This window comes from Gallus gallus, chromosome 3, assembly GCF_016699485.2.
Source record: "Gallus gallus isolate bGalGal1 chromosome 3, bGalGal1.mat.broiler.GRCg7b, whole genome shotgun sequence".
NCBI classification, from domain to species: Eukaryota; Metazoa; Chordata; class Aves; order Galliformes; family Phasianidae; genus Gallus; species Gallus gallus.
This window is the reverse complement of record NC_052534.1, coordinates 63,171,134-63,184,080: the sequence shown is the minus strand read 5'-3', so window position 1 is coordinate 63,184,080 and position 12,947 is coordinate 63,171,134. Positions and strand designations below refer to the sequence as shown.

Genomic DNA, 12,947 nt, shown 5'->3' with positions numbered 1-12,947 from the left:
CTTTTATTGCTGATAAGTGAATGTAGCAAAAATAAATACTGCAATACAGCAATAAAAGCAACAAAAATAAATGCTTTCACATTTTTTGCATGAGGTAACCATGAACATTTTGATAAGAGAATATGATATGATATATTAAATGTTATTAAAATAAATGTTTGTTTGACAAGCATTGAGATTTAATATAGAAAATGAAAATATATCTTCTCATTCACTGCCTCTGACCACTGATGTATTTTTCATCTGTAATATAATTCAAGTTGAATTTGTATGGCCCTACCATCATCTCAGGTTATTACTGGGCTGTGTAGTACAGTAACGCCTACAGTCAAAGAACAGGGCTGTCTCTGATGTACTGTTGATTCCTCAGTGTGCAACTCCTTGTCATACATCATTTAGAGTCTAAGTATCATTCTCTTCTACTGGAGACACAACAACCCAGGAAACATGATTTTATCCCTAGGAACAGATGGTGATAAGAACTCTGCTACACCTGTACCTTTGGATTCCGGTGTTGTGATGTTGGCTTCTGCAGGGGGTCCAGCTCCAGCCTCATTAACAGCTACAATACTGAACCTTTGGTGAATCAAAGAGACAGGTTTTGGTTTGGGGGTTTCTTTTGAGAGATTGCTTGAGAAACATTTTTTCAAGCAGAGCAGCTGTAACAGAAGCGCTTTCCTTTTGGAAAAGATCCACTTACATAAAATACTCTTGGAAATCTATAAAAAAATATAACCAATCAGAATCTGATCTCCCCAGATTTGAAAGGTGGAGCAACAATAGCATTTTCTAAGTGTAAATTTCAAATGGGTTATTAGGCTCAGAAGAGTAACTCAATTTCATTTCTAAGGAAGGCCTGTATTTAACAGTGCAAGAAGAATGCAGGATGTCATATTTAACAAAAATGGAGGAAACTTTCCAGATGTTTAAAGAAATAGAGAGGGCTGTTCTACCATTTCCTGAATATACTGAAAACATACTATGCAGACTAAAAAGAAAAAAAAAAAAAAAAAGCAGCAAAACAACTAAGAAAATACACCCTATTGCCTTCCTCCCCATGTGGCTTCCATATAACTATAAGAAAGATAAGTAGCCTATCCATCTAGAATGACTCCATTATCTAAAGGAAAATACGTATGCTTTTGGCAAGACAGTAAGTAAAAAGCGCTACTGTCCAGATATGGCATTTAGACACACCCCGTTATACCTGAGCAAGATGTAGTATAGCACTCTTGGCTATGCTGATAATCTTTTCTTTTTGTACCTGTAAGTGCTGTTTGGGAAGGTAGAGTAGAACTGAAAGCTGTGCCCTCTCGATGCTCTCAACAGTTCATGATTCTCACTGGTCAGGACCAAGTTGTATCCAACAATCAATCCATTGGGAAAAAGTGGTGGAAACCAACTAACTTCAACAGTGTTTGGACTTGAACTCTGAATATCTTTAATGATGGGAGCTGTAGTAGGAACTGTAAAAGACAGAAATAATTTATTGTGGGATGGTATTTAAGACAGCAATTCTTTTCATTTTTCACATACTTTTTTAGATTTTATATCTGTTAATACTGTCTTCAGTCATATTTATTAGTATAAATAAATCAATACATACTACATAAGCTGTTAAGAAATTAGGTATTAGGACCCGGACTAAAGGATCATGAATAAAACTGGCCTCACTGCACACTGCTGAAGAAAAGTAATCTCTTATTTTGCATGTATAACCTCTCATCTCTTCTTTCCCATATCTCAATCTGCTCCATATGACAGCGGACAGAAAAGCAACAGTGTGCTCTGTGAGATGTTGTCCTCTAAATTGTGCCTCTTCAATGTTGTATCCATATCACATTTTTACTGAAGGTCATTTGTCATCTGTACAGTTCTCTTGTTGTAAAAAGAAGAGAAAGCAGACCAAGCCTTACAAGGTGACTTTTAACATCTTGCATAGTTGTGATCTCCATCACAGTATACTTGGGAATCTGCTGAAAGCTAAATCTCAGTTTTCATAGACCTTTCCCTGTCCTCTCTTCTCTGTTCAGATGGATTTTTCACAATCCATAAAATAGAAATCTTGAAGTTATACTTTCTTCTACTTTACATATTAAGAGTTCGTTGGTTCTGTTTTTCTAAACAAGAGATGCAAGATGAATGTGAAGAAAAAATATATGTCATATAGGGACATGAACAGGTGCTTTAGAGTTAGATTCTAAAGGAGCATTGTTTCAACATTAAGCTCAGTGAAGCTGGAAAGCAAAGTAATTTGAAATCATGAGAACTATCTTTTTTTTTTTTTTTTCTGTGGGATTATATTCTCTATACCATGGGATGCAAACTAAAAGTTTATGGCACCTTTCCTGATACTATATTCAAGGGTATGTATAGTTTTCAATATGAAAATGTGCATATATCACAAAAGGAAAGGAACTGGTATCTATGCAAGGTTCCTGATAGTTAAAATTTTTTTATCTCAGTTTCATACAACACTGATAGTGTACTATGACATCATGTACTGTCTATAAGACAATAATGTACCAGGAAGTTATATTCAAATATTACAGTATTATCTGCCTTCTCATATGAATGATGTCTTAACTAAGGAACATTTTAAATGTTCCTATTGTCTATTTCAAAATAGTGGAGTGTGGGGAGATTCCATATTTCTGTTGTAGACATACAGACTTTTTACATATAAGTGTTTATAATGCAGTCCTGAAAGACTGATTACCTCCAGAAGCATGGGTCCGGTAACTGGGACTTGGTGGAGAATGGAGCTGCAGCTGAGAGGTTATGATCCAAACTACTCGAAACTCATACTCTGTGAAGGCTTGAAGGTCCTTGACTGTATATGAAGTTTCAGATACGACCTATATTGATGCATAAACACACAATTTTCATTCTTCCTCCATCTGAAGTTACTACATAGGTTGCTATCTGATCAAAACATATTTCAGAGTACTGGGCTGCAGTATCCAAAAGTTTAAATGAAAACAAATTCTGGGAGCTATTTGCGGCACAAAAGTTGGTCTTTCTTTCCTTTCAAAAATTTTTACCTCCTCTTTTGTTCAGAATACACAAGCAAATCTAAACAATGAACAAATTTGTGGAAGGATGGATGCAATAGTAAAATCAAAGAATAAAGTTTAAAATCTAAAATAGTAAGACATTATAGGCACTACATTTTAAAATTTTGATATAATACGTACTATAGATGTAAGATCCAGTGCCTCCTAGATACCCTAAAATATTTATGGTCTGACGTTATTACTGCCTGTTATTCAACCTATGATTAATTCTAAAGGACTTCCTGCTTAACAGATGGTCATCATGCCTTCTTGTACAAACTGGCCATGCTCTGTAAATTGTTTCAAGAGAGATGATGGCAAGATAACAAGTGTGCAGTTGACGCAAAAGAACGTAGTACAAAAATGGCCATACTGAATCAGTATGAGATCCATCTACCTAGCCAACTACTTTTTCCCCTCAGGGAAAAAAAATTAGAAAGCTCTCAATTATATTTATCCAGAATAACCTCAGTCTTGACATTTTTAAAGCTGTATCAGTATTTATTTATTGGCATTATCAGTATTTAGTAGAACTACTTTTTTTTTCTACCGTTTTTTTTCTACAGTTGTTATTCCAATCACTTTTTTGAATTCTAGTAGTTTTAACATTTAGTGATTTAACATCCACATATGTGGGTGAACATCTTAATCACACATGCAGTGATGAAATACCTTCATGTGCTTGTTTTGAACTTGCTACCTGCAATTTTCCATCAAGATTCCTTTGTTGAAGGAAAAGGAATCATTGTTCATTTCTCAGCTTCTCACGCTATTCATGATTCTGGAAACTTTTTTTATGTGCCTAATGTATTATCAAATGTTTTTCTAAAATAAAGCAAAGAACAAATTATATACATAACCCGTGCCCTACGAGTACACTAAGAATCCTAACATGATTTACTGGTCTTAACAAATTGCTAGAAAACAATAAAGCAATCACCTAATTCACCAGTAAATTACAGCCACTTCTGTTCCAAAATCTGGCTATTGCTTTCTTTCCTCACATGTTTTTTGGCATGATTACACTCTGTTAATAAATGACCTTCTTCTTTAATCCCAGTGAAGTAGGACTGGATTATAAATCCAAGGAAAGCTTGCATAGTAAAAGGAATTGCCTTTCTTTACCTCTGTGTATCTCCAGTCTCCAGGGAGCTGATGAAACTTCCACTGGATAATATATTTAACCTCAGAGATATTAGCTGGCTTCCAACCCAGTGTGATATTGTGGCTTCCAATGGAGGATGCAAATGGTGCTCCAGGCTTGTTCAAACAGTCTGAGGGGAAAATACAACCTAAGAGTGAGAAGAATCCCTTCATGGCAATCTCTGGGCATATTACTTCACACACCTGACAGCAATGAAGCACAGAAAATAATTTATTTTAAATATTGATAAATAAATCACAAGATATTTTATACATAGTTTGATAAGTAAGCCTGAACTGGGCCAAGCTCACTGAAAGCCAAGGTAAGACCAATTCTGCACTTAGGTATATGCATATGTAGTTACAGGTACCTGGTAAATGTCTGCTGAACAGAAACCTAGAGAAGGTATGGGAGACTTCTGTAGAGAGGATTTTCAGGAGGTCTATTTCAACAGTGCTTACCCTAACTAGACTATTAGCCCAAATTTAACCATGTAAATCACATGAGCTTTTGGAAATGATTTCAACATAGAAGTCAAGGATGAGCACGCTATAAAGTATCACCTTAAATAGTTGAGATTGGATTCAGGAAGTCTCAGGTACATGAAAGGAAGGGGGGAAAATGGTGTTATTTCATTTCTATAAGAGAAATAGAAGGAAATGGTTGTCTTCTGATTAAACAAAAACATAGGATATCTATTTCTTTTTTTCCAAAGAAATTCAGACTGTGAAGCAAAGCAGTAATCTGAAAAAAGCATTTATCAGAATGTGAATCAGACACAGGACTACTCTCAGTCTTACTCTGTGCTTCAACACCATATGCATCCTCTGCACGACTACAGCCAAACTTGCAGGAAACTGTCTGTGTGGGAATACAAAACTTACTGGTTAGTTTTGTGGAAATACATACATTTCAAATGCATACAAATCCTGTGGGCATTTTGAACACATAAAAATCTTGTGGAAATAATTATGTGGTTTAAAAAAAAATAAAGTAACAGAACCATAATCTCATTCCAAAGAGTTTTCTGAAAGGTATTCTGTCAATTTCACTGAGCACTGAATTGGGGCTTTCATCCTTACACACTGTCCCTTTGTGGAAAGCACAAATATGGAGCTGTTTTAAAGCTGGAAGCAGAATGCAGTGAAGTTAGGAAATAAGGTTTTTTAACTTGTTAGTTATATATTTTACATTTTGTATTTCACTCTTTCCTGCTTCATTTATTTTTCATGAATGGAGCACCTTCATAGCAGGAATTTTCAAAATGGTTGAAATCAATAATTTGTCAGAGTAGCCCTGGCTAATTCACACTTACTTGATAGTATTTATGTCCTGGTTTTGGCTGGGATAAAGTTAGTTTTCTTCCTCGTATCTGCTATGGTGCTGTGTTTTGGATTTGGTATGGAAATAATGTTAACACATGATGTTTTAGTTGTTTCTGAGCAGTGTTTACACTAAGCTTCTGGTAGTGCCCTGCCTGTGAGGAGCTGGGGGTGAACAATGAGCTGGGAAGGGACAGAACCAGGACATCATATGGCATCATGCAGAACTACAAAACTGGAAGAGCTGGCTGTGGGGACAGTCCAGTTCTCAGGGTCTGCCTGGGCACTGGTCAGTGTGTGGCGGGCAATTTACATTGTGCATCACTTGTTTTGTATGTTCTTTTATCATCATTACTAATACTATTTTCCCTCCTTGTTCTGTCCTATTAAACTATCTGTACCTCAAGTTTTATCCTTTTTCCAATTCTCTCCCACATCCCAGTGTGGAGGTGAGTGAGCATACAGCTGCATAGCGCTGAACTGTCTGACAAATTTAACCACAGCCAGTTACTACTCCTGCTACAGCCGTGTCCAAGAACTATAATCATGGCATTACCCTGGAGCAGCGAGTTCATCACACTCACATCTTAAAAATACAAAACTCATAAGAGGTTTCAATTTAGGTAGGGAATCTAGTAGCATTACCATGCTTTATAGGTAGAGAAGTTAAGAAGAGATAGGAACATTTTCCAGATGCATCTCAGTAGATTAAAAATTACTTATAAGGCAGAGCCTCTGGAAAATTCAGAACTTTTGAGAAGTGATGAGTTCCATTTTTCTAGGCTAGTATTGTATTTGGACTCATTTGATTCTGTGAGTTTACACAGCCTATAAATCTTGAAGTTTGTTTCATACAGCAGCCATTTTTCAAGTGATAATTAACCTTTAGATCATTCAGAGGCACTTTCTATGATTCCAGGATATCCACTTCTGGCACCTTACAGGCACTGATAATACATGTTATTATAGACAACTCACAATTGCAGCTGAGATGGATATAAAAGCTTGTTCAGTAGTGTATCATACGCTATCTCACATCTAGGCAGTACATGCCATACGCAAGCATTTAAAAAGTATTCCCAAAGTTTTCATGTTCAGAAAACAAAAAATATTTCCAAACGAATTATCTTGATTATTAGCGGGCAAAGGTCTGGGTAATAGCAAACTTTAGTTATCAGCTGTAAGCTGCAACTTTACAACCAAGTACTGCCTGGTTAATGGGGGATCATGCCATCAGTTTTACAAGTTGATTCATAGTACTTTCAACTTCACTAATCGCAGACATTTTCAACAACTTGTATTTTGCATTGTTTTCCTTTCTTCTTCTGATCTTTGTCAGCACCATAAATCCAATTTTTGCTTGATGTAAGAGGATTACTGAAGCTCCAGCTCTTAGAAATTTTGAGGGAAATTTGCCATCTGCTCTGACTGAAAACAAGAATTTATTCTCTACCTATAGTAACTGCCCCTTCTTTGCATGTTACCACTAAATTCAGTGCCAGTTCTCTGTTCCTAGGTGAGAGACAATATTCAACAGGAGTAACACTGCAATTAGTAATGCCAATTGGACTTTAGTCTCGGCGTATAGTCACTTAACAGAGTTGAGTCAGTGCTAAAGGAGAAGTCCCACTCTTATTCCTCCTCCTTTCCCACAGACTGCAGTGATCTGATCCTCTGCATGCAGTACATGGTGTTCGCCTCACTACATGAGGAGTCAAATCAGCCAGCTGATCCAGCAGAAAGATAATCCCGAAAAGCCCTTGCAGTTTGTGAATTTAACTGGCACATTGTGTGGCCAGACAAGCAAAAGCATACAAATAAACAAACCAAAAACACCCCACACTGATGATGTATTTCTACAGAAGTAAGTTGGTTACTTATTGGGCGGTTGCTATGCTCCAAACCATCTTATTTGTAAACCACTTGGCTTATTTTTTTGCAGTTTCACAAATTAAAAAAACACACTACTACCCTCCAAAAAATCCGTCCTTCCAATTACATCTCCAGTCTTCCAGTTTATTCTCCAGCTCCTCTGCTGCCTGCTTACCTCCATCTGGATACAGCAACTGGCCTCAGCAGTCCCAGCTGCAGTCCTGCCATCATCAGTGTCACATCCCATTCTCTAATTGACACATTCTTGAATTACATTTTATTTAATTCATGTCCTCTATCCAGTCAGGAATGTATTTTGCCCATTCTTTCTTGTTTAGCCTCCCCTTCTGTCTCATTCAGGCTTTAGTAAGCATTCTCATGGGCTCATCCTTGATAGTATCGATGAAAAACTGAATAGAACAGAACTCCTGGGGGAGCCTAAAAAATAGCTTAAGTAGGTCTGTATTGTGTCTCATGCTGGTGGGATCAGACAGATTTCTTTAAAGCAGAATTCCTTGTTACAGAGCAGCCTTCAATGCAAACCTGTCTTTAGCAAATACGCTGGAAAGAAGGATTGTATATTCAAATACATAACTCATTCTTCAGCTTTAGGGAACACAGAACAATTAGAACTGGATTGATAGATATGTTTGTGTATTTACACTGTATTTTTTAGAAATGTATAAACATTGTAGGAGCTGAAATTATGATTATTTTAAGTCTGTGTCAGTGTGATAGCATTTAACTTACCTCACATTCTCTGGTGTATGTCTTGTTCTGACAAGAAACAAATAAGTGAAACATAGGATTAGCATAAATATAATCAGAGTATTTTTAACAGGTACCAATTAATCAGAAATTTCTGATTAATTAATTAATTTCTGTACAGTGAAAGTACACTACAGAGTCTTTGTATTGATGAATGGTGAAAAGGAAAAGCCACATTAAAAAAAAAAAAAAAAAGAACAACCACATACTAGGGAAGATATGTTCTACTTATACATCTGCATTTAAAAATGAGATAGGTCCCAGCAAAGTAAAATCCTTAGAAGTGCTAATTCTTCCTCAGTGCTTGAAAGCCTGGATAAGTGGTTGAGCTTGATGAATTGTAAAGTGTTCCAAATTTTTGACAAACAGAATTTAAACTTTTGATGTTACAGGTAATTGCTATGCCAAGAATTATTACTGATCCTATTGCGTCTCTTCCAACTTGTAATATTCTGTGATTTGTTTCTGAACAGAGAAATTATAAATGCACTGAAAAAAATATAGACTTCATATCTTTTTTTAGAAATGTTGCTCTGATTAGGTTTTGCACATCTGCCATTTGATAAGCAGGAGACAAGTCTTATAGAACCAACACTAAGGCAATACTCACACATTTCAGTGGGCAATTGACTTGCTCTGTTGCATTCCAAAACTGACATCCCTGTGTACACTGCAAAGATAGATGTTGGCTTAAAAAGACTTTGAAGTCACATTTTTAAAGAGAAGGAAAAGTCCAGTGCTAAAGAGGAAAATGGCTCAAAGCAACTTGTTCATGGGGAAGAAGTAACAGATAAGCACTATGTAACACAGCCAAGCACAGACACTCAATAAAAGCCTCCTGCTCTTCAACAGGAAGGGCACAGTCTTTAAAATGATATGTTTTCAAAGGTGTAATAAATACCACGTGATTTGAACTTGACTTTGGACTTGTCTTGTTTATTCTCTCCCATCCACCTCTTAATAGTTGTGTGCATTTTTTTTTAAGGGAAGATGGAGGGGAATGACTTTAGAAGCCGGAGCCTCTGACATCATGTACTACAAAGACTCATGAAAAAAAAATAACAAGACTTGATAACAATGAACAAATAGTCAAGTCAACTGTGCTATGTATTGTCATAACAACACAACCTTTTATGGTCCCAGCATCATAAAAGATCCAGCCTTGCTAGATACTCAGTGTTGAGAGACTGCTTCTCACTAATCTCTGCAGAAAATATTGATGACTGAATTCTCCGTAGCCCTTCTAAGAGTATATATAACTACCAGCTTGACTTGTGTTTGAAATTGGAAGTAGGAGAATATTGGATTACAAGAATGCTGGTACAGAAAGTTCATGTTAAGCTGAAGAGTCTCCTGGTATCAGTACAAACCTCTGAACTCATACAGAACTCTAAATTTTAAATAATTGTTTTAGGTTTTCTCCCATTAGACCACTGAGAAAACAAAATAAGCAAAATTGAACAGTACAAAACTAGCTGGTTTAAAGTTTTTAATGATTTATATTTGGGGGATAACACTGGTTTTGCCCCATTTTCTAAAGAACTACTGGTTATGAATCAGTGTGATTATGAATTTTGTAGACAAAATCCAGACACAGAGTCAGGCCCTATACAGAGTTTTCTTTAAGCGAAAAAACTGATAGTTGCCTCTTTAATCTAAGTACACATCTTATTTACATCTGGTCTTGGACAATATGGCCATTGTACTCATGTTATTCAAATAGCAGTAATGCCAACTGTCAGTAATTAACAAAGCAAACCATTACTCACTGCCACATTGATGTCACTAACATTGCAAAGGTTAGCAATTCCAAGTTCTCCTTCCTACAAGAGGAAAAAACATATACACTTTTACAGTCAAAATGTTCTCCCCCCCCCCCAATTGTTTTATTAAATTAAAACACTGATTTCTTGTAAAACAAAATTTCTTTGGCTCATGTTTAGTCATATGAATAAATGTATTGCTGACACACAGGTAGCTTCCCAGTTGAGACCAATTTCAGAGAACTGCAAGAAAGAAGATTTGGTAGAATCAAATAGCACACATTTATTATCTCAGGTAGGAATTTGGCCCTCATCCCCTCATTCTGGTTCACTGAGTTAATAACAAATGCTTCGTAAGTAAATAGGGCATAAATGACAAAGCCAAGTGTCTTTGACCTCTAGAGAGCAAAAAGACCTTCCTTCAAGCTAATTGCCTTTTGTCTGGCCTCCTTTTGACAGACTTTGTGCAGCCAAATGGTGACCAGCCTTCCTCTTTGGCCAGAAGTTCTTCCCAGCCTATTTTTCCACGTCACTCCAAGTGTGTAAAACCAGTCACCTCTTGTGAAGTACAAATGATTTGGGGGTGTATCTAAGAGCCTTTGAAAAGCTGAATGCTAGTTCTTAAGTTTGGTCCTGTGAGCAAGTAAGATCATTCTTAACAAAACAGTCTTCAGGAAGAGAAATTCTACATTCTGGGACACAGATAACGTGACAGTAAGTAGAACCCCAGACCCACACAAAGCTGTCACAAAGTAAATGTGAACACAACAAGTAGACTGAAGAAGAAAAATAAGATTTACAGCTCTCAGACTGAATCCCTAGCACAATATATTCACCGAACATGAATGCGATTTTCCTGTCTTTCAAAGCTGATAGGAAGAGCAACTCATTTCTTATTCTGAATTAATTTAAGCTTAAATTAAAGGATCCCCATTAAAGTCATCATTGCATTCTAGGCTTCCACAGGGGGAAATAATTAACTCTTTCACTGGTGCAGGAGTTAAGAAATAGTTCTAAAGGAACCATCAGGCAAATGTATGAAACAAAATGGAACAGGTGATAACCGCCTGCAGTAGGTTTACACAGCCAATTAGCCCAGAGGCACAAAATGTACTTTTTACAGAGCAAAGGTACATGGTCTTCTAAACACATCAACGTTTCAAGCAAATAGAAACAAGTAGGTAACTCCTGAGAGCCTGAGGTAGAATTATTGTTTGGATTTGTGAGCTTCTGCTTATCTTTGTTGTGCATCAGTAGAAGGAAAAGTACTGAATTCCCCTTGACTCAAAGGAATACTAAGAAAGGATCTAGCCACTTGCTTTACTTCTTAAAGATATACCTATTATTTAAGAAATTTAAGAAAGAAACTGAAACAAATTCAGGATAATTGTGGAAGCAGCTGGGTATTTACAGTTTCTCTAGGATTACGTAAGAAAAATCACAGACTAGACAGAAACCATTAAGTAAAGTGAATAAACTGAATGAAAAAAGTTTCTCTCCTCCACACTCCATGGTCTTTGGAATTTATAGTAATCTTGGGATCTGCTGAAACAAAAGCATAAAGTGAAAACTCATGCAGTCTGGCTAATGGGATATTTTCTTTACCAGGTTTTACCAGTTCAGTTGTAAAATATTAGTTCTCATACTCTGCTTTTACTCAAATATACTATTTAAAAATTAAAAACTTGATAGGCAACTGAAAATTCTCACAGTGCTAAAAACCAGATGTGTTTCAAAAGATTCAGTACAGTCTTTCAGAACTTACCAGGTTACTTGTACATAGGTCTTGACAATTTTTTGAGAAAGAACAATATGCAGCAGAAATCCAAATGAAGTAAAAAGCACCAAGTCTGTTCAGCAGCAGGCAAGCGTTCCTCATAACTTGAGAAATTTCATCTGGCAGTCTGATTCCTTCCTTGGCTTGGCCATACAAACTCCTTCAAGTCTAGGTGACAGAGACACGACTACGAAATTTCTACTTTAGTATTTATTAAATATTTTTAATTCTTTGTTTACAATCCATTCCTTGAACAACCTTTCTGCTCCCTGGAGCAGTTGCTTTGAAATTGCACAACACCTATTTCACAGTTTCTTATTAAACCACTGAAACAAAAGGGGTGACCAATGAAAGTCAGCGTATCTCCTTACATAAATATCATTAACGTCAAGAGGAAACTAAGCACAATGCTTTCAGTCAGGTGCTGCAAACAACACGGAAATGGAAAGATGGAGAAAAGTGCCCTAATCTTAACTTCTACCTACTGCCATGCATTTTCAAATGTCTACAACTGAGTGCATTTGTTCATGATTATGAGTGACTTTGTTAGAACACTACAGGTCGTATCAGTCAGTATAAAAATATTAATTAATTCTATTCAATATATTTATGCCTGTATGATGGAAAAAAAGTGGATAGATAAACCATGTATCTGATTTAGAGAGGGGTAAAGTGTCCTTCATCAGGTTGGACAGCAGTATTAAAGAAGTCAGTGGGAATTCAGGCTTGAGATACTTGAATCTTCCAGCCTGTGCATATCTCTATTGTACTAGCAGAGCTATCCACAAAGTAACTGTGGACTGGAATAAGAAATCAATCCAGCTCACATATTTGTATGTATAAATAGATGCTATGTTATTTCTGTACATGCATTTTGTGTGGTTTTGTATGCATGTATACACAAGCACAAAAGTAACATAGCATTTTAAAGACCAGTTCAAACTGTCACATCCCATCGATGTGATTATCCCCTCATACTCAAATGCTTCTCCACCTTCCCACACCCAACTCATTTGCCAAGCAAATGTCCATGCATTCATGCAATGAACTAGGCTGAGAATCTGGTTAACGCTAACCCAGCAACAAGAGAAACAAACTGGCTAGCATTAACCCAAAGTTGTTGTCTCTGAGTCAGATCACAGCACAGTTCCGTGTGCTGCTGTGCTCAAGTGTGGTGGGTGAAAGGAGCCAACTCTACTGAGGCAGGAGTAAGGAATAATCCAGGCTGGAGGGATCTGAGGGATA

General features: G+C 36.6%; 1 protein-coding gene across 4 annotated transcripts in view; it reads right to left on the bottom strand.

The window, feature by feature from the left end:
* Window positions 1-12,947, bottom strand: part of ROS1 (ROS proto-oncogene 1, receptor tyrosine kinase) — an 83,619-nt gene that overhangs the window by 60,783 nt on the left and 9,889 nt on the right. For 2 of the 4 annotated variants that reach the window (XR_005858072.2, NM_205257.4), the window contains exons 1-9: window positions 11,691-11,995; window positions 9,932-9,985; window positions 8,773-8,832; window positions 8,145-8,171; window positions 5,001-5,061; window positions 4,182-4,330; window positions 2,720-2,858; window positions 1,265-1,466; window positions 500-576 (exon numbers count right to left, since the gene is read on the bottom strand). Coding sequence is in view for 3 of the 4 variants with exons in the window: in NM_205257.4 (NP_990588.2) it covers window positions 500-576; window positions 1,265-1,466; window positions 2,720-2,858; window positions 4,182-4,330; window positions 5,001-5,061; window positions 8,145-8,171; window positions 8,773-8,832; window positions 9,932-9,985; window positions 11,691-11,804 (883 nt within the window). In the remaining variant the exon portion in view is untranslated. Of the gene's footprint in view, window positions 1-499; window positions 577-1,264; window positions 1,467-2,719; window positions 2,859-4,181; window positions 4,331-5,000; window positions 5,062-8,144; window positions 8,172-8,772; window positions 8,833-9,931; window positions 9,986-11,690; window positions 11,996-12,947 lie in introns of those variants that run through there. The other 2 variants (XM_046938528.1, XM_046938527.1) reach the window with 2 other exon arrangements.